Here is a 23122-nt window from a genome sequence, read left to right as displayed (position 1 = left end):
TATTGTACATTTTAAAATAATTTTACACAATTACCGCTTTCAACTTAATATTAGATCCAAAGTAAATAAGAAATCTCTTAGTTTTCGAATAAGTCACTTTAATATCGGCTTATACTACATGTATTAGAAAGCTAGCGTACTGTAATAAAAACATTAATTACAGTTTTGTGGATAATTGACTCCATTTTTCATTCATGTCAAAGATGCACACCATGAAAGAACAAATACGCTATATATTAGACCATTTCCTCGATTATGAAGGAAAAGAAAATCAGGCGGCGAAAATGTTAATATTATATATGATTCTGATTCACAGCATCGAAAATGTGGATAAAATAAAAAATGGCTTAAGAGGTCAACCCTCATACCAAAAAAACATCATCAGGAATTAAACCAAAAAACAAAAGTAATGCACCGAATTTCCATATGTGAATAACTCTGGATTGCAACAAAGTTGCCCAATTTTCCAATCCAATTTTGAAATAGATGATGGTTGGTGATGAGAAATGCCGAACAAAGTTTATCTATCCGTTGAGTGGGATCGGCATATTGATTGTCCTTTATCTACACATATCAATTCCCGGTGTGATTGAGACGTCTACGCATTAAACTTTTTCTTACTGTGCATATGCTGCGTACAGACCGGGCAAACGAAAGCCAACGAACGGGTTTGCAGGATATTTCTATTTCTGTTTGGACGGTTTGACGACGGCCAAAGAAGATTTGTTGGCATTCGCTTGCAATCCGTAGAGTGTCGGTAACATCAAAAGAAATTAATGGAATTCACGAATGCGGTGTGGATGGTAGGTATAACAGATCAATTAAAAAGTCCCCGGCCTGACACATAGATGGCGGTACTAGAAATAAATCCATATATTTTTTTTGTTAGCCCTAAACCTCAAAAGATGCGTGTATAAATTTGACAGCTGCCGGATCATTAGTTTGTAAATTATAGGGTTTTAAGTGAAGCAACTTTTGTTACTATTAAAAAAATGGATAAAAAGGAATTTTGTGTGTTGATAAAATATTGCTTTTTGAAGGGAAAAAATATAGTTGAAGCAAAAATTTGGTTTGATGCCGAGTTTCCGGACACTGCCCCAGGAAAATCAACCATCAAGGATTAGCACGCTAAGTTTAGACGTGGTGAAATGAGCACCGAAGACGGTGAACGCAGTGGACGCCCAAAAGAGGTTGTTACCGACGAAAACATTTAAAAAATCCACAAAATGATTCTGAATGACCGTAAATAGAAAATTGAATGATATAGCAGACACTCTAAAGATATCAACTGAACGTGTACATCATATCATTCACGAATATTTGGGTATGAGAAAGCTCTGTGCAAAGTGGGTGCCGCGCTTTTGACCAAAAACAACGACGAGTTGATGATTAGGAGCAGTGGTTGAAGCAGTGGATCAAGCGTAATGAACCCAAGTTTTTGTATCGATATGTGATAATGGATGAAACGTGGCTCCATCATTTCACTCCGAAGTCCAATCGACAGTCATTCAAGTGGACTGCACACGATGAACACGCTTCAAAGCGTGGGAAAACGCTACAGTCGGCTGGCAAGATTACAGCCTCTGTATTTTGGGATGCGCATGGAATAATTTGCATTGACTACTTTGAAAAAGGCCGTCAACAGCGACTATTACATAGCGTTATTGGGCCGCTTCAAGGATGAAATCGTCGAAAAAAGGCCGCATTTGAAGAAAAAGAAAGTGCTGCTTCACCAAGATAATTCACCGTGTCAAAAATCGATGAATTGGGCTTGGAACTGCTTCCTCATCCACCGTATTCTCCAGATCTCGCCCCCAGCGACCATTTTCTGTTCTCAGATCTCAAAAAAATGCTCGCTGGGGAGAAATTTTCGTCAAATGAAGAGGTGATCGCCGAAACTGAGGCCTATTTTGAAGCAAAAGGACAAATCGTACTTCAAAAATGGTATCGAAAAGTTTGAGGGTCGCTATAATTAGTGTATCACTCTTGAAGGGAATTATGTTGAATAAAAAAAAAAACTAATTTTGCCAAAAAAATGTGTTTTACTATGGTAGGCCGGGGACTTTTCAATTGACCTGTTATGTCCTTTAAATTATACTCACAAACTTTTTTTCCGTATGGGAAAAAAATTATAATGAGATTATATCCTTTTTACATCCACTTCAATTACTAAGTTAATTTATTTTATTTTCTTGTTATAACACAATAAAATATATTCAGCCTACACTTTATAAGCACAGATAAAAAAGAGTATGTATATAGAGATAAATTATTCTTCCGGAAACTTAATTAGTTAAGCGCAACCGTTTCTAGAGCTTCAAATTCACTTATTATAATTCAAGATGAATATAGAGGTTCTAGTAACTGAAACCGATCACTTTTAACGACGATGATTTTTAGTATATGAACCGGAAGCAATTTTCGATGTAAAAAATACCGTAGTATTCGCTGTGTATAAAAAATATATACATAAAATAAATCTATATTTAGAATATTTCTGTTGGAAAAGGTTTTCTCGGTAATGGGATTAACATTCCAATATTGAGGAATATAAATTACCTATATAGATCTTGTGTACTCTGAGCTACTTCATTTTAATGAATGCTAAGAGATAATTTGCAACTTGTTTTTGCTTTTTATAAAATAATATATTAATATTACAATTATGACTATAAGTTGCAAAAGTTTGGTTTTAAAATATAACAATAAAGAATAACCTTATTGGGTAAAACAATTAAAATACGATAGAAATGAATATATCCATACTCATTGTATATATTGACGACCAATGGTAGTTTTTCTGATTATGGAAACAAAGGACGGCGTAAATAAAATGTACAGTTTGCTAAGGATGTAGGTTAAACATACGGGGGTCCAACGAAGAGCCTGAAAGGCAACTTCTTGAAAACGAATAGAAATCGACGACAGAGATTAACCTGAAGAAAGGGAGTTTTTGCTAACGCAGTGAATATAAAATGTCTCTAATCGATTCCATATGATGCTATAGTAAGTATTTTTCCAGAAGTTTACTGTTTTTCATCACGAGGTAGTATGAAGATTTAAAAATAAAGTAAATATTTTGAATATTATGAAAATTTTTTAGAAGTTAATTCAAACAAATTGGTTATATAAATTTGGCACCATTTTGCTTCATTCTTCTGTAATATCTGAACAACATAATTAAGTCAATAAAATAGTAATGCTAAACATGGGAAAACTATATAAAAATTTGCTGTCCAAGACGATCAAGCGCTTTTAGAAACGTATGATGATGTTGACCCCTTATGTCCTAATGGTCAATTTTTGTTGAGATGAATATTGTGTCAGAAATATTCATAAGCTTATAAAGTTTGATAAAAAATTATAATAAAGCATAATAAAAGTTTACTATACATATGGTCGTTTCAGCTAGGTGAATTGTATTAGCACTTACTAAAACCGAATGACAAAATGGCAGCAACATATAGAGGTCTATGAACAAAATAAACCATGTATTGTTATAATAAAAAACAGCAATAGCGACTAACAAATGTAAAGTCATCTTCTTGCATGACAACGTTAGACCACACAAGGGTGCAAGAATTGTCAATGATACACTGTTGTAACTCAAGTTCGAAATAATATCCACAGCTCAGTATACTGGATGTACACTGGAGTAGACAAAGCAACAAAATAGCATGGTTTGGCTGGCATAGGTTTTCGAAATAGTAAGGAAATGTGAAAATAGATATATGATTGTATCGCTGTCAAACCAACATTGTTCTTTCAAGGCTGCATTTTCATGGTGCTAGAAATGCGAAAAAATTGAAGACAATCATGTAAAATAATTTAGTTGAAATATACCGTACAAATTGCCTTTCTAAACTGAAAAAAGGTCGAAATACATAAAATCACTTGATACAATTTATTATCCAGTTAACATTAACAATATTTTATAATAGCAAGTTTAATAAAATCAAACTATTTATCTATAGACCTATAAATTAATTTTAGAGTAATGGTAGTACCATTGGTCATTTGTAATCAACTTCATATTACAGTCTCACTCAGAGGCTTTACTTCTCGGTATGTGTCAGTTCGTCGAAGTGTGAAGACGATTTTTTTTTCAATGCGTTGCAAGTGCTTGAATTTGTACCGAGTAAATTACATTTGCGGGAAATTTTACTTTTTACTTCAATTTGAATAAAAGGGTAGCAGAAGGTAATCCAATGCTGTGTAAAGCTTATGGAAATCGTGCTCCATCGATGTCAACATGATTTTGACCGAAGATAAAAAGCGTTCTAAACAACCAAATGGGTAGACGAGGATTTGAAGACATTACTCGTGAAAAATATGCTAAATTGGTAACATAAAAAAACATTTCCAATCGCTTAAAGAACCTGAGAATGGCCCAAGTATTTAGACATTTTACAGAGGCATTGAAATGCTATTTGCAATTGCCAAATCGGAAAGGTTTCTTACATCTTATTGTTAATGGCGATGAAAAGTGGACCCATCACCATAATTCAAAACGAAAAGAAATATAGGGATCATTTGGTCATGCATCAACATCAACTGCATATCCCAATATCCATGGCCTCAAGCTAATGCTCTGTGTTTTGTGGGATGTGCTATACTACGAGCTGCTAAATCCTAAAAAAGTTTAGCGAATGTTATATGGCTCGGTGAATGGAGATAAAACGAAATGAAATAGTGGTATTTACATGATGTGACCGTTATTCATTGAAGTTATATAAAAAAAGTGTAAAAAAAAATAGATAAAAATGGATAGGAATGGCGTCGGGTTTACCTGTAGACGAGGCTTGGGCAGTCGATGGTGGTACGCCTAAACTGAACTATGGTCAGTGACTGAATGATCGAAGATATCCTTCAATAATCTTCCAGATAAACATATCGGAGTTGCCAGATATTTGTTATCGTATGTTAGTTGTCGCCGCTGGCACCCCGCCCGTGTTCAACATTTGGGATTATATTTCTGGGTATTTTGTAGACACTTATTCCACGATGTAAAATTCGACATGCCTCAAGATCGCTACAAAACCATCAATGGGGATCGCATGAAAACGCTCAAACACAAGTTGCAAAACCGACATAACATAGCTGGAAATATTAAAATAAGAAGTGCAACCCCACCCACCATATTGTATAAATCTTATTACTATTTATGTTTCTTCTGATGACTTGCCAGCCGAATATTGCGTTTTCCCACGCACGTGGGTTAATCGTGTGCAGTCCACTCGAATGACTGTCGACCATTGTTTCATCCATTGTCAAATATCAATGCAAAAATTCGGGTTTATTACGCTTGATCATCTTCAAACACTTCTCCGAATAATCAACTCGTCGTTGTTTTTGGTCAAAAGCGCGCGCGCGCGGCACCCACTTTGCACAGCGCTTTCTCATACCCAAATATTCGTGAATGATATGATGAACACGTTCATCCGAGTGTCTGCTATTTCATTCAGTTTAACTTTACGGTCATTCAAAATCATTTTGTGGATATTTTAAATGTTTTCGTCGATAACAACCTCTTGTCCACTGCGTTCACCATCTTCGGTGCTCATTTCACCACTTCTAAACTCGGCATCAAGCCATGTTTTTGCTTCAACTGTATCTTTTCCCTTCAAAAAGCAATATTTTATCAACGAAACTCCTTTTTATCCATTTTTTTCACAATAACAAAAGTTGCTTCACTCAAAATGCTATAATTCACAAACTAATGATCGGACAGCAATATTTATGTAGTGAAAGAATTCAAAAATAAAAATTAACGTAACAGAAATTATAATACTTAGAAAAAAATTATAAAAATTTTAATATAAACATTTTAGCTTAAGATAAAGTTCCAATCCCTCCTCTTTTTTTCTTGTTAAATTAGTCAGACTCTTCAAGCTTTTGCCTAATTCTTCTAGAGGGTGCTTTCAACTTTGCGATATTGTCTCGTGGCGGATCTGAATGGGCTGCGCGAACAATGACAAATAAGTTGCTATTGTGTAAAAGAACAGCTTGAAAAATCTGGTTTTTGGACGATCGCCGGAGTGTGCAAAAGAGAGACGGAAAAAACAAAGTCGATAAAACCTTTTTTGTCAGCGGATTTAAACTAAAAAAGGTTGTGTAACATCTCGACGAACACAGCTCATACTCAATATGATCTCGGTATTCTAAAATTTGTCTTATTTAATTAATTGTATACAACTTTGGTGACTAACTGATTAAGATATTCATCCATCTAAAAAGATTAATAGCAGTGGGGAACGGAGAACAAAAACCGAATCTGAATTAGAAAGTCAAGAGATGGATTATCTGTTACGTAAATGATGATATTGTTATTCGAAAATGCTGTTCTAAAAATAAGAAATTTATTACGAATACAAAACGGGAAATGGATAAGTAGTAGAATAAATACCTCTAAATAAATTGGTGTTACGATTACACTTTGCAAAAAAAAAATATAAATATTTGTCTTTAATATATTAATTGAGATTAACTCTAATTTTAATCCATTGAAATATAAATCGAAACTGAATACGTCAGTTCATAACAAGTGAAGCATTGCTCAGATAGGACATGTCACAATAATGCCAATTCATATGTCGAAACAAATAATTATCAGAGGAAACAACGTCCGGAGAATACGATGGGTGGGTAGTTCCAATTTTAATGTTTCACCGATTTTACAATATGTGATCGAGCGTTATCATGCTAAAGAACTTTTCCGTATACTGTCTCGTATTCCGGCCTTTTTTGCAAACGCTTCATTTGATCTTGATTTGATATTGATCGCTACAGATTTGTTTGACTGATTGATTGATTGTCTTTGCTATCAAAATCACTAATTTTAAAACGTCATATGTTGAAATCGATGGAGCATGGTTGGCATATATAAGTAGGTTTAACTTTAAATTGTGTATACTGTTCTAATTTTACTTCATATGTATCTTCCCTTTGAAGAAAATATTTAACGAGTTAAAATGAATTCGGCCTCCATATATAAGTAGCTTTAACTTTTAATTATGAATACTACTAACTTCCCTCAATGAGTTGATCTCAATTCAAAATCAACCTCACAAATTATTTTAAAAAAGTATGTTGTTTCTTTGAATTATTATTGTAATCTTATTATTATTTCTTCTTTTCGCCGCAGATGTAACATATTTTGAAACGGAATAAAATATTAATGAAGCTAGAATACTACTAAATGAAATAAGTCTTCAACAAGTAGATTTATATATTTTTATAATTAATACATTTATCCTCTTCCTGGTCTCCATCTGATTTATTGCGCAATTACTATTTTAAGTACTACTATAACTACATCGAGATATCCTAATTGCATTTGAATTACCTGAAAGTGACTAGTTCACTTGCAGCAGGTATTTTTTCTCTGATTTTTTTTGTTATTTCCTTGATTTACTCCATATTACTATTATGATATTTTATACTTGACTTTACAGCGTATATTCTTTCTTAAATATATTAACCATATACCGCTGGCTGACTACTAATTTTGTCTTGTCTACTACTTTTGCTTATAACATAGTTATTTGGTTTACGTACCTCAACCTTTAAACAGAACTACTTCATCTAGCCATCTCCTCAAATATTCTAATATATTTTTCAATAACTATAATAGAAAAAATGAACGTGATATTATAAGTTCTACGCCATTTTGAAGGAATCAAATATCGCCCATGTATATATGCTATGAAATTAATGCAATGTTTAAAATAACAAAAAATACGAACGGCGATTCTAAAGGACAATGACGGTTTTTGTCTATTACAAGACAAACCAAGCTGCTATATCAACTACCGTCTATTTTTAGACATCTCATCCCTCATCTCGAGCACCTGCGCATGGTCGTATTTCCTCAGTGCATAGTCAGTAGTAGGGCTGTCGACCGCTGAGAGAATATCGACATTTCGATATATCCATATTTAAAAAAAATATATCGAAAATTTTAAGAAAAATTAAAACAATTAAATATTGGTCTAAAAAATATAGATATTTTTTGAATATTTTAAAGAGTAGTGATATTTATAATGAACCTTTAAAATGATGTACCAATTTTAAAAGTTTATTAAAAATTATGTTACAATAGTTACTCAACAAAAATGTTCCATGTCGTTACAGATGATTTTTTTATTCGAAATTGGAGTCGTCTTCTAAACAGTTCACAACCCTCAAGCAAACAGCGTTGTCTTTATTAATGCAAAATGTGCTAAGCTGAAGATTGCGAAGTGAAAATGCCACGAAAACATCATAGTCTGTCCAAATTGAAAAGCCCTATACATAATAACGTATATATTGGTTTCTTTCTTCTGATGAGTGATGATGTACTGATGAAGGTGAAAAAAATTTTCCAGTCGGTTGAAAATGCCTAAATTTTTACCGAGTAAATCAAATTTGTGGGAAGTTTCACTATTTTACATTAATTTTAAGAAAACGGCGGCTGAAGATCGTCGAATGTTGTGCGAGAACTATATCGACCACGCTCTATTGATTTCAATATACCAACAAGAATATTATTAATGTTTGAATTAAAATTAATTTCATCATGGCCAAACCAAACCATTTTTTGGTCTCATTTACTGAAAATTAAGTGGACTGACAAGTAAGGCCTATAAGTGAGGCTCCAACATGAAGTTCCGACATATAAATTGATAATTTTTTCTTCCGATTTTGATCGAAGGCAAAAAGCTATCTGAACAGCCAAGACATTTGAAGACATTATTCGATGAAACCGTTAATCGCTATCGACTACAATTGATGCGTTTGAGCTGAGCACTGCGTAAGTAATGGTGAAAACATACTTGGAAACATTTATATGGGAAGTGCTACTACCTCAGCCATATTCTCCAGACCTTGTTCCTTCTGATTACTACTTATTACGGCTATCGATGGACAATACTTCGAATGAAATACATTGCACCGATTTTTTTCTAATAAAGCTTATTTAAAAAAACAATTAAAAACGAATTTATAGGCTAATCGTTTTCAAAAAAGTAACTATATTGAATAATTATGTCCTTTTTGACCTTCTTCTGTGAAAAAAGAAATTAATTTAATTTCAAGCGTATTCCTATTAAACGCTATACATTTTTCATGTACTTGGTTATATACAGTTGCCTCTTCACGGTTAAATACAGTAGAAGCATTCAAAGTAACAAAAACGATGTAGGCAAAAACTCCCTTTCCTCAGGTTACCCCTGGTCGATTTCTATTCGTTTTGAAGAAGGAGACCCTCCGTTGGACCTCCGTATATTTAACCTACATCATTTAGCAAACCGTGCGTTTTATTTACGCCGTCTTTTGTTCCATCATCAGGACAACGGAGGCTTTCATTGGATCGATCCATTCCATTTTATCTTGCTTTAATTGTATTTGATCTTAAGAGCCTTCTAAAGTTACTATTATTATTTATACATATATTCGACTCTATATATTGAGCGTTTGAGACGTAAATATCCAATCCTAACTTACACATAAAGTTATTGCGCTCTGAAAATTGAAAATTTCCGGCGACCATCTTCGTTATATTTTGAGAAATACAGTGTAGGCTTATAGGAAATTGTGTGGCGCTTATGGAGATAAGTGTTTATAAATTTGCTTTGGAAACCAAAAAAAAAAAAGAAATTACCAGACCCAACATATATAATACATATAGCATGAAGATAAATTACTAAGAATAACACCTATTTAGCAATAATATATCTTTGTTCGTGTCTCTAGGGTTATTTGGCTAATTAAAACTTTTTAAGATGTATCTACTATTACTTTCGAAGAAGATAATTGACGCTCTATTATTACTTGGGATAAGTTAAGAAAATCACCAATAGAAATTATACAGCATTAAACACTCCAGGAAAAGATATCCATTACATATTTAAGAGAGAAACAAGATAATCTAGAGTTAAGTTATTAATAAGTCTAACATATTAGAAATCGGGCGTAATGATTTCAATTAAAAATTTAAAACCCTTTATCATATATCATATATAGTATTAATTATTTATTGAAAATTCCAAAATGTTTGTAATTGAAGAGTGAAAAAAGGTTTTATTGAAAATTATGTCGCTAGTTATTACTACTTCGAAGTAACAAAAATTATTTTGCCTTTCGGATAATTATAGTCATTATTCAATGAGCTCATAGCTCAGTGCATCCGTTGTAGTCAGTAGTAAAGCTCAATTATTATTTTATTTTTTTGCTGTTAACAGAAGGTTATAACATTCGGATATCACCACCAAATAAAAAGATTCTATACTAAGATTCTAAATTCTATACTGAAGATTCTATTCTATTCTATATAAAGATATTCTATACTTGGTATGATTGTAATAAATTATCAATATTCCTGAAAGACCTATTTCTATCAATTATTAGTTAGATATTATTGGTTATAGTATACCTATTACTTTAGAGTCGCGCACTGTTATACAAATTGTCAAGCTATGACTCTATTCAGTCTGCGAACTATATGTAGTCCATGTAGTAGCTGAAAAGCGTCTGAGTTTTTATAGTGCTGTAATCTCTGCCTTTGTGTTTTCGGAAGAATATTTTGATTTCTTTCTTGACTATAGGGATCCTTAGGTCTTCATTGCGTATTCAGATTTTTTTTTAATACTCCTCATTACTATCCTGGCGGAAAGCCCACAGTTGTGTTGTTGTTTAACTTTTGACTGCAATTCAAAATATTATTGTGTTGACATTTTTGATTTTTTCAAAGAAGCCTATATAATTTTCTAACTTTTTTCAGCTTGGCTTTAAATTTGACACCTTAATTCGTCACAATAGTGCCATTTAGGTTCAAGATCGGAGGGTTCTTTAATACTTTGTTGGTAAACTTGATAAAAACAACTTTGTTTGGGTTTATTTTGATTGGTGTTACTTTTTGTCGCTAATTGTTTGAAGTTTCTATAAAGATAATTATTGGATCTCGTCCATAGCTAATGGTGATCAACTAAAATAAAACACAAATACATTATATCAAATTCACTAATGACCTTCACTAATGTTTGTAACATTTGTGACCATCTACCGGCAATAGCACAGTGAGTATTGTATTCCAAGTCACTACTGATCTTTCATTTAGTGGTGTAGCGGTGTTAAATCATGAAGATATGAAATTACTCGTTCAGCAAATATTTTCTTAAATAAATAATTTGTGGATGGACACAGATGCAATTCTTAGTCAGTGTGACAGTTGTGTGAATGAGTGTCACTGTTTGAAATAAACTTGGAGCTAAACAATGGCAGGCAAGATCTTAGAAAAGGAAAAGCTCTTGCGACTTAACCGGTTTGGCATAGTTCAGATCGAAGCTTCGAAGCATTACTATACTATCAACATGAGATCAGTCATAAAGTCATTTTAACAAATAATTTCTCCCTTGAATGTACCTAATGGAAACATCCTAAGAAGTTTAATAATAATTATGGGATTGTTGTTTAGTTTTCAAAAGCTGCTCAAACTTACAGCCATTGTTTTTCTCGGCTTGTTCCTTCGCAAGCTCTAATTTTCCAACGATAATATTCATATATATTTATTCCTCGATAGTTTTTACAACGTTTACAATGTCATATCAGATACTGCTTATCAAAATACAAGCAAGCACATACTAATTTTATTTTATGACATTATATTATTATTTGTTGATATACTTTATATTGTAGGAATGTTCGTATGATCGGTCTGTCGGAATGTGTGGCTGTCGATGCGATTGTTTGTCCGAGCACTCACTATTATTTTTGGAAGGAATTTGCACGAGAAATAAAAACACTGATTGAAGAAATACTTGTTTATTTCTATTTAAATTGGTACATGTGCTCGATGGGGGAGCTGCTGTGGAACATACCTCTATGTGGTGCAGGTTCCAGAGTGCACCCACAATTACGCAATGAATCGCCTAGGGACTGCTGATGAGATAGGGATCCCAACCTGAGCGACGAGTTTCACGGGATCAGCTGCCATCGAAGTTGTAGCAGGACGTCATTCGTCTTGGGGCGTTCCGATTTGTTTGAGGGTACCTATAAGTGTGGTGTCTTACGTTTTCCGTTTTGTGACACAACGGTGTTCATATGTTGATGTTATGCATAATTGGCTTCTGTAGCTTTCGTCCATCAGGCTAGTCTCGTCGGATAAAGTTGACCATGTGATAACAATGGGTTCCGTTCCGAAGCACGTTTGAAGTGTGTTTCTCTGACGCCGCGAACGTGAATATTCTCGAAAACTTCTCTAAGCTGTTCTAAACTTTTTACTCACCACCAACCGTATCTCTTATCATTCGGTACGGATTTCTTTTCCGGACTCGTCGGAAGACCATGTTTTCTTAAGGGCACTGTCTTCTGATGTCATTTGAAAAGGTGCTAGACTTTCACAGTTATGATGTAAATTCATTGATGTGTTAGAGCCAGGCGGTGGAAAAACAGGAATTTTCAATTCAGTTATTTCTTTTGTACACGCCCCTACGTGTGACAACGATGGGACAATGGCACCATTTATTAACCGCAGTTAAATATACTTCGTCACAAATAGATCTTTGTGCAATATACTAAACCACTTAAATTGGAATTCTCTTCCATTTCCATTTTTATAGTTTCTGTTAAAACAGGCACTTCGATCACGACGGGGTCACCAATTGTAGGATTGTTCATCCGGTCGGTCGGTATGTGTGGCTGTTGATGCGATTGTTTGCGCGGATACCTACTACTATTTTGTGAAAGACATTTGCAAGAGAACTAAAAACACTGATTGAAGAAATACTTGTTTATATTAATTTAAATTGGTACATGTGGTTGATGGGAGAATGGACAGGATATTAGGTTAGATAGAGGAAGAACACTAGCGCTGTGGAAGTGGTAGTGTTACAAGGGAGTAGAGAAAAGAAAAGAGATCGAGACGTCGCCGTGATGGTTTTTTACAGCCGGGAACCGCATGGTACCAATCCACCGGCGTTGCCAACCTTTGAACTTGCTGTATGTGAATGCGTGCTGACCTAAAGGGTCGTAGTGATCGTATTTATTATAACGTCTTACTTTTTGAAATCCAAGAAGATTTTAATACGAGGACTGACACTGTAAATGTGGGATAGATGCCAACATTTTTAAATGAGTGATTAGCATACAGAATACAAACATTTAATAATCTTATATTTTATAAATAATCAAGGTAATTTAATATTATTTGTTTTCTTTCTTTACTTGTAGATACGCGGATAGATTCCCACTGCGTGGGTTAAATGCCGCAATGATATTTTGATTCGTGGATTAGTTACACTGAGGAAAAAATTAGGAATTTTCTGAGTTTATTAATTTTAATCCATATTAACTAATTGGTGAGATAAAAAAAAATAAAAATAATCATATATTTTTGTAATCATGTATTTGGCGAAATAATATTTTGAATTTTCAGATTTCACAATCATATTTGGCAGTTACTTAACATACCTTAGATACCCTATTATTAACATAAATATCACAAATTCTTACTCAGCTCCCTGTATCATTTTTATCATTATATAATAGTACTTTTTAAACGGTATCTAATTTAAATTACAGTGATTTTTTTCCAATTTTTAGGAAGTGTCTTACTACCTATTATTACTTATAGTAAGTCTTACCCTTATTACTACTACTTATTATTTCAAATATAATCATAATCCTTTTACAGCTTCTCCTTTCTTGTGTCTTCTTTTCTTTTTTCTCTTGCTATGTTAATTATTATTTTTAATTATTTTAATTTTTAACGTAGATATTAGTGAGAATGCCCTGTGCAGATTTTGTGCAGCCATTATTTACACATGACGCATTGAGTCCTATATAGCTTAAATTTTGTTTTCTCAAAATGTTCGAAACACTACACACTCATTTGTCCCATTCTAAGATAAATCTAACTCATTTAAAACAGTTTTATCTTTTATCTCAAAGGCATCTATACTCAGAAAAAGTAATTTTCTAAATAAATCGTATTATAAAAAATATTACTGATTTTATTCGATACATATATAGTTAAAAATACAAAAAATATAAGTACTTGCTTTTTAATATCAAAAGTCTCGGGCGCATAAAGATTCTCATAAGCCTAAATCCAGCACACTGCAGTCGCGTAAAATCGTTTTTTTTTTCTCGCAACAACTCGTAACGTTGGTTCCAGAGTGAAGTGCACGGCTTGAACACAACTTCGTTTCCGTACAGGTCACTATATAATTACTTCACCATCTATCCTCCTATGGCATCTACCCCGCATTTACTCTATATCATAGGCATAGGTCTTCACCATTTCAAAAAGTAAGATGCCATAAAAATATTATATCAAAATTGTCCTTTTTTAGAATTTGAACAATTATTATCTTTTCAATACTTACAAAGCACCCTTCGATCGCCAAATTTTCGTAAGTGAAGCATGAAGACATTGAAATAGCTGGACGACTGGTTACTCGGTCGTATCCAGTGACCTTACAATATTTTAATGACTATATCACCATTTAAGATGTACCCAATATTAATTGAAAAAACAGAAAAACACTGAGTTTTAGAATGGTATAGAATGGAAAAACAAACTCAACATAAATCATCTCAAAGCTGCCAAAATGAGTTTCATCGAAGCCATCCCAAAATTATATATTTGTAGATACGTTGCGTAATTTATAAAAGTAGCTAATAAAAAACAACAAGACATATAAAAAAGAACCCCATTCTAAATAATTCGCCGTCTTCAAAAATCTAATCGTCGCAAGAGGTCGACTCATAATATAAAACGAACACCTCCCTTGACCTTCCGGAAGAGTGATGTGGCGCCGTGGATTTGTACGCTCTTGACAAAATAAATTGTCGCGTCTTTTTTCACTCATCCTCGTCCATTAAGCCGCTTACATCCCGAGCTCTTGGGCAATAAACCGGAGGGGTTCACGTTAATATACTAAAATGTATTTTTCTTAGTTTACCCAGTTACGCTGGAAGATAGCCTGTACGTTCATCTGCCTGGAGGGGTGGCAGGCGAGGCGGGAGATAGTGACAGCGTGGTGGTGGAGGCGGCGGAATTTCTCAAGAGGAAACCTGAGGCGTGATGATACCGAGGTGTATAAACCATAGGGGAAATGCTCTACTTTGTATTTGGAATTTGTTAAATGCACGATATTAAAACACTTAATTACTGGTTGTTTATTTTTTAATTTACTCACCTACAGAATTATATTCGAAATCATTTTACAACAGTTTGTTACATTAATGATAAAAATTAATATGCTATTTCAAATTGTTGAAATAGTTCATATGTATATATAGATTTTTTCTATATTTGCATTTTTTTGATCATATCTTATATTTCTATTTTTATAGTTCTAAATTATCACTTTTGCATCCAAATCAACACACAAAGTTTTCATTTTATATAGGCAATTTAGCGTTTATAAATACATTATCTGATGACGAAATTAGACATCTATCAATTAAACTTGAAGTATTAATCTTGAAGTATTAATTTCTTTTTATCAACATTATATATAATAAACTTTTCTTTTCTTTCATTTCGAAATTATATCAGTGCTTTAATTTTGATGAAATATGTACTTTAAATATACTGTTTTTGGTAATATATAGTAGTGCGGACTTAAGTGGATCTAGTTATTAGAAGTATTGTCAGAAGCCTAAGGACTATGCATTTGATGTTAAAACTCAATATCGTTATGATTGGATCAAGAGTTTGTGAAGACGTTGAATTTGAAACTTGAACCCCACTATCATTAGCATATTATTAGCGGCATTAGTTTAGTATGATTTACATACATACATTGAAGTTTGAGGCAAGCCTTAAAGAAATACGATTATTATAATGGCTATAGGTGTTGGAAAAAGTTAACGTTAATAAGAGTCCTATTAAATCTGTAAAAAACGATGTATATGCGCATAAATGAGAAACCCAGCTGCACTCGTCATAATTCTTGTAATGTGAAAACGCATGACCCGTTTGAGTAGCACTTTACATTTTAAGATGATGCCAAAAAATAAGTTTATTCTTAGCTTCAAAAGAAAAAGCACCGAACCGAACTAAATAACGAACCTGAAGTAAGATATAGAGGGACATTACCGGAAGAACAGTTAAAAAATGAAAAAAGACGTCAGCGAAACTGATCGGGATTCTGCACCTTCATTATCGATCATAATTTTTTATGCTCAACATGGTTCTACAAATATTTTGGGATTTACAAGTTCTTCAAATTATTAGCATCAGAACTAGTCGATAGAAGATAAAGATAGACGATCCAAAAGGAGAAATAATCCAATGTATAGGAAATACGTACATTAAATTTAGTCTTTCTCAAAAACTATTAGATAAATGTGCAATAACCAATATAGAGACAATAAGTAGGCTACAAGATGTAGATTACGTTAGTGAAGAAATATTATTAGAATTTAATATGTATGCTGATGTTTATTGTAATTTATCATTATCAATTTTTTATTTAAATCTTTGTTATATTGATATGATATCCAGAATATGATTTTTGAGTATACTTTAATATCGATAAACATGTATATACCATATAAATTTATAATAGGTTTGAATATTTATGGGGCCATGTACAAACTACAAAATTTCCAAATAGTCCTTGTTAATCCTATCTGTATATAGATAGATAAGGGCTGTTGTAACAATTAGTATCGATGCAAAATCACGTTTAGACATCAATATTCCGTTAAATTATGGAATGCTTGTACAATCAATAAATACCCTAGTAGACAAGACCGTTTAACATTATGGAAAAGATGAGATCAAGATGTTGGGCATTAATAACTTAAAAGGCTCAATGTTTGGTGTCAAATAATATAAGGTTAATAACAAAATTGTACTAAATCCCCAAGAAAATTAGTAAGAATTTTTTTCAAATTTTACAAGAGTGTAACTAGACAACATTTATGAATTTAAAACTAAAAACGGAGTGGTCAATTCATTATCACAAGGCATGTAACGTTTTCCAAACTAAAACTGTTACGTTGGAGTATTTTTCATTAACAAATTAAAAAGTTTTAATTAGATCAAAATCACAAAAACATACCAGGTTGTTTGGTATGATCAAATTTGAGAACAAGAATGATCTGTAGTAGTCCGAAAAATTGAGGAAACAATATCTTAAACATTTTAAAAGAAAAAATATTCTAAGGCAACTAAATCTGGTCAAGTACCGAGTAAGGATGCAATATGAAAAAATCTTTACAAATCACTAGTAAATTGAAATAAACCAATTCCTTGAAATTAGAATTGTGATAAAATAAGGAAGAAAACCTAGCAGAGTATGAAATATAACCTGAAACGCTGCAAGCGAAACAAAATTTAGATTAGAAATCAGTATTCAGATAAATCAAAAGTTTAACCAATATAAATAGAATTTATTTATTTATTTGTTTAGTTATTACTTCGAAGTAGCTAAGGCTGGTTTCTCTGGTGGAATTTCCTACGAAAATTAAACCTCGACCTTAAAAACTGCCCTGCACATTTCATTTTACAGACGCCTGGCTGGGTTTGAAGTACGGAATTTGGGACAAATAAATTGTTGCCTCAGGGCTATTGTCAAAGTCGTGCCTTTTTGAAAGAAAATTTACAGCATTACATGCAGGGGTATTTTAAGGACAACAGGTACAAGTATGGGGTTACAATAAATAACCAAAATGACTAATAATACAACGCTGCAAAGCAAATTTTTTCAATTTAATTACCAACGTTTGTCGCTACATAACCAACGAAAATGTCGTAAAGTTTATTAAATAATAGCAACTTGGAAGTAATAAGTTATAGATTACTGCTATAAACTTTAAGTTAATAAGTTAGTCTAATTAAACTTTAATTAAGATATACATACTAATGTAATTATCCCGCACTCTTGATAAAACGAAGCACGATTAATAAGAGATGTTATACCATAAAAAAAGAACTAGTGCAGTTTTTCAATAGAACGTCACGCAAACAAATTTTGTGAATTTTCGTTAAATATGTCGGTCATCGTTAATATGATCAGTTTTATAAACAGCGTTGTACTAAATTCATACATTTCATGTACTCTATTCTGAGTTATTGTAGCTTGAATAAAGACAGTATCACAATAAATTAATACATATCTAATAATTTATGTTTGGTCTACCGGTCGATGTATTTTTTTACCCACTCTGTAACCGTTACGCCTTTTTTGTTTATGATATCAAATAGTGAATTTATGCTATATTTGTGGTAATCAGACCAAGAAACAGATTTTATTGCAGTGAAATATCACTTAGACGTTTATAAAAATACATTTATTTTTATCTTTTCTCTTTATTCTTATCTCTTTGTTAAAAACAAATACAGCATACATTTTTCGTTTCAATTACCTAGGTACACACTTACACTTAATATATGTTGTTTAACATAGTTCCTCAAAGTTTCTCATTTAGCCGACCATAGCGATGTTCGCCTTGGCAGCTCCCAAACTTTATTAACTTGGACGTTCCACATTTTATTAATATAAAGTAACAGACTTCCTTTGATATTCAATTTTAATGTTTTCTTGACCTATTCTCTCTGATATGATTCTCTTGATATATTTTAATCGAAATTATTGAAATATAAAAATGATTTCTTTTCATATCCATAATCTATTATGGAGAGACAAAACCCCAACACACCAGTTTAGGTTTATTAATAAACATTAAACAATTTATCAGGTTCATAGAATGTTATTGAAAAGCCGGAGAAGATAAAAAATTATGTACAGCTATCGACTTAAATGCAGCACAAGCCTAAGTTATGGTAAGATATTATCAATTACAAAAAATATGACCTAAACAACACACTGAATTATTAAAATCTTACATCACCGGCAAAATATTGAGTCTTTACCTACTTCACACATGTGAAATAACACAACTAGAAAATGTCATGGTGATTATATTTGCTGAGAATACTGCGAGTTTTGTTATCGGAAACAATATCGAAATAGCATCAAATTTACAACAGGCCAGTGCTAATATAAGTAAATGGATCCAAACCCGAGAAATTAAAACTAACCCAAATAAACCTCCGCATATATATTTCGCCTATAATAACAATAAATAATACTATCATTCTATATAGCAACAATGCTAAGTATCTAAGAATAACTCTTGATGTAAAACGTCGCTGGAATGAACTTGTTAAAAAGAAAAGGAAACAGTTGAATAGCAATCTACTAGGAAAACAAATTATCAAAACATAATAAATCAAAACATAATATAAGCAAGTGTTGTTGTCTATATGGACATACGGACTTCAATTATGGCGATTTTCGCGAAAAGCAATGTAAATATAATACAAATTGTTCAGAACAAAGTCCTAAGAAACATGGTAAAGGCACCCAGATACTATAGTCAGAATCAAGAAGTCACCTCTAGGAGTAAGTCCTTAATATTATGTTAATAATATGTATTGCAACTCTTGGATAAAATCAAACCGAGGCACAGAAGAATTAAACTAGTTGATCTTGCCTAGTGTACTGTAGTGAGGAATATTTAATAGAAAAAAACAGCAGTGTTACTATACAAGCATTATTAGACTAGATGCTAATTTCGACTGATGGGCCCTCTTAAGTATGTACCTATATTTAAGCTATTATAAAGATAACTAGTACGAACGACTAGTAATTATATAATAAAAATTTTAATAAACATAACATATGGACTGAAAAGTCCCGGATGTAATAAAGAAAACGCGTTTTTCTTCAAAATTGGCTTTATTCATCAACGTAATCTCCATCAAGAGCCACATAATCATTCCAGCCCAGCTCTAATATTTCAATAGCACTTTTGTAGAACGATTTATCTTTTGAATCAAAATAGCCATCACTTGCTGTCCAGTTAGACGACGATCGTTTTGACCCCGAACTAAAGTGATGGATCCATATGTAATCCATTGTTACATATCGACGCAGAAATTCCGGTAGGTTACGTCTAAACATGGCTAAAGCTCAGAATCATCAACACGTTCTTCTTTTTAGTCAACAGTGAGCAAACGCAGCACCAACTATGAACAGAAGTTTCTCATAGTCAAATGCTCACGTAATATAAAACCAACACATTCTTTTGATATCTTTACGATGTTAGTTAATTCACGCAACTTCACTTTTCGATCATTCAAAACGATTTTGTGGATTTATTAAATATTTTCTGGTGTTACCTCATTTCGACGTCCACTGCGTTCTACACCAACGGTATCTCTACAACCACCTTTAAACTCAGCAACCAATGTTTCATTGTTGTTTCTAATAAAGAGGAGTCCTTATCACACTTTTCAAGCCATTACTTCGTTTGAACGGCACTTTTTCCCATGAAGAAGCAATGTGAAATTAAAACACGAAATTGTTTTTGATCCATTGATTTGGAAATAACAAAAGTAGTGTCAATCTTAGCACAAAAACTCACAAACTTATTAGTAGAATATCATGAAATTAATAGCTGTCTTTTGATAGTATTGACTCAAAAAAGGACAAATACAAAAAAACTAGCGCCATATAAGTTTTCAGCCCTTGTGTTATTTACATCCTACTATTTTTAATGAAAACTATGAAACAAATAGTAAATTATTTAATTTTTAAAAACAACTAAATGAATCAATGTTTCTGTAATTTTTAAGGCTATAGAATTTGTAAGTATTTAAGATGATGCTGATTTTTTCAAACAACAACCATCTCTTCATTTACTTGTAGGTTTAGTTACATATATGAAATATAACTACTTGAATGGATTTCAGGGCGTTTAAAAAGTCAAACGCAAGGAAATACAGTAAAAGACGATGTATAAACAAGTGTTAATGGCGCCTAAGCGGCAACTTCCTTTCAGCACGTATGAGAGGACTTAAAGGACGCTCTCAACGATATTTTGCGAAAATTTACACTCTGAAGCAGACGTAAGGAGCTATGAATTATGACTTCGTCGGCTCGATATTGGTAAATAAAATATGACGAAATTATTTACAGATTTTATGACAAGCATAAGGATACTCCTATATATATAGTTTTACATATTTATATAAAACTTCTATATAAAATTTTGTCAATAACAGTGTAAAGCTATACAAAAAATAATATGATTAAAATCGCTAGCATCTCTAGGCTTGAATATTTCATATTTCATCGGCGTCTTTTCAGGTTACAATATAGTGTAGCCGATTTGATCTAGAATCATTTCTTTAAAACTTCTGGATATTTTGATGGTTACTTGGACAACAAAAGATATTTTTAGACATCCGAATATGTTTTGAAAAGAAATGCGAGAAAAAGTTGAATAAAAATGAAGTAAACTATTGAACCTAAAATTAGTTATCAGTATATTTTAATAACGGTAAAGTTGACGATTTTGTTAAAATATTGCGATATTGTGGTCATATTTGATAGTTGTTAATTTGATTTAATTTTCGTTTTATTAGTGTCATTTACTAATTACATATATTAAAAATGGGCAACACAAAATGTATTTTATTCTCTCTGAGACATAGCTTTTATGTAGCCATGCTGATCCATGTGGTCATGATAATATTTCAGATACCCAAATATATCGAATAAAATGAATTACAAACAATATTTGACGGAAAAACAACTTAATAGTGTAAATATCTTCTTTATAAGCTAAAATTGCGAAAACTCACAGAAAAGAAAAGTTAAAGACCTTCTTACAGACAAGTTCTTCTTGTCTCTAACAACTAGTAACATACAAATACTAGATTGTTGAACAAATTCGCGGCACGCCATCTATTCATCAACGATAGAACTAAAATGTTAGACTATACTTGAGAAGGCACTAAAACACTAAACACAACATCAAGGATCAATGTTTCGTCAAAAGTAACTATAGAAGAAACTGGGAGAATGATAAGTAGAGGGATAAAATAGCATCAACGATGTGTGAAATATGGACACACGGTTCATTCAGCGTCGGCTGCTTATTAGATGGGTATTGTCTACATAATTCAATTCAGTAAAGTGGAAGTTTTAGCCACTCAAGGTTATTTTGGGGGTAAAGGTAAAATCGAGGGGTTTAAGATTTATAAGCTCTAAGATAATATCCGCAAATAAAAAGATTATAACCAATTATATCTGGCAATTGCACTCCCAGCACTTTTAAAGTATTGTTAAAAGTTTTTTGGTAACATTAAAATTTATATCAGAAATAATTTCTGACAATTTCTGGAGATGATTAATTTTTATCGAAGATTTATACCCAGAGAAGCAAGAACCCAAGCACCGCTCCACGAACTACTGAAGAATAACATAAAAGGGAAGACGCCGATCAAGTGAATCGAGGAATGCAGAGATCTGCTTACCCGAGTAACCTTATTGGCACATCCGGAACCAGGGGCAGACTTATCACTGGTATGCGACGCTTCAGACTACTGCATTGGAGCCGCCCTACAACAACGAGCAAGATACCATTGGAAACCGCTTGGTTTCTTTTCAAGAAAACTTAACAAGCGGAGTGCAAATAATGCGCGTATGATCGTGAATTACTAGCGATCTACAGTGCTGTGCAACGATTCCGTCATATGAGGGATGCCACTTCACGATTCTAACAGACCACAAACCGCTGACATTCGTATTCCGTCAGAAGACCGACAAATGTTCTCCACGCCAGTTCCGTCATCTCGATTTCATTAATCAGTTCACCACAGACATTCGACATATCTCCGGGTAGGACAATATTATACCGACCTTGAGGCATGTCTAATTTTACATAGTGGAATAAGGGTCTACAAAATACCCAGAAATATAATCCCAGATGTTGAACACGGGCGGGGTGCCAGCAGCGCCAACTAGAACACGATAACGAATAGCTGGCAACCCCGAGACGTTTATCTGGGATGTTATTGAAGAGTATTTTGTAGACCGTTATTCCACTATGTAAAATTAGACATACCTCAAGGTCGCTACAGTCCTTCCAATAAAATATACGTAATAGACGACGTCGAATGTACTGCCAAATACAGTTTGTGAAAACGTAAGATTATTTCTGAACTCGGAGTGGATTTTTCCTTCTCAATTTATTAATTAATGTCACAAAAAATAACTCAAATCAGTCTAAAAAAATCGATATGAGTTGGAACTGGTCGGGAATGTTATATGTATGC

General features: G+C 32.8%; 2 protein-coding genes across 4 annotated transcripts in view; one reads left to right on the top strand and one right to left on the bottom strand.

Moving 5' to 3' along the window:
* The window catches only part of LOC143190635 (uncharacterized), a 56316-nt gene extending 41162 nt beyond the window's left edge, over positions 1 to 15154 (top strand). Inside the window, exon 5 of the mRNA XM_076395114.1 lies at positions 14938 to 15154. Coding sequence (XP_076251229.1) covers positions 14938 to 15065 — 128 coding nt within the window. The 3' untranslated portion in view covers positions 15066 to 15154. The remainder of the gene's footprint in view (positions 1 to 14937) is intronic.
* The window catches only part of LOC143190637 (disks large 1 tumor suppressor protein), a 308341-nt gene that overhangs the window by 84470 nt on the left and 200749 nt on the right, over positions 1 to 23122 (bottom strand). The gene's annotated exons all lie outside the window — the stretch shown is intronic.

Source organism: Rhynchophorus ferrugineus, unplaced genomic scaffold, assembly GCF_030347505.1.
Source record: "Rhynchophorus ferrugineus isolate W39M unplaced genomic scaffold, kcgeb_rfMv2 rfM2, whole genome shotgun sequence".
Lineage (NCBI taxonomy): Eukaryota > Metazoa > Arthropoda > Insecta > Coleoptera > Curculionidae > Rhynchophorus > Rhynchophorus ferrugineus.
Note: the sequence above shows the minus strand (reverse complement) of the source record. Positions and strands in the feature narration are given on the sequence as shown.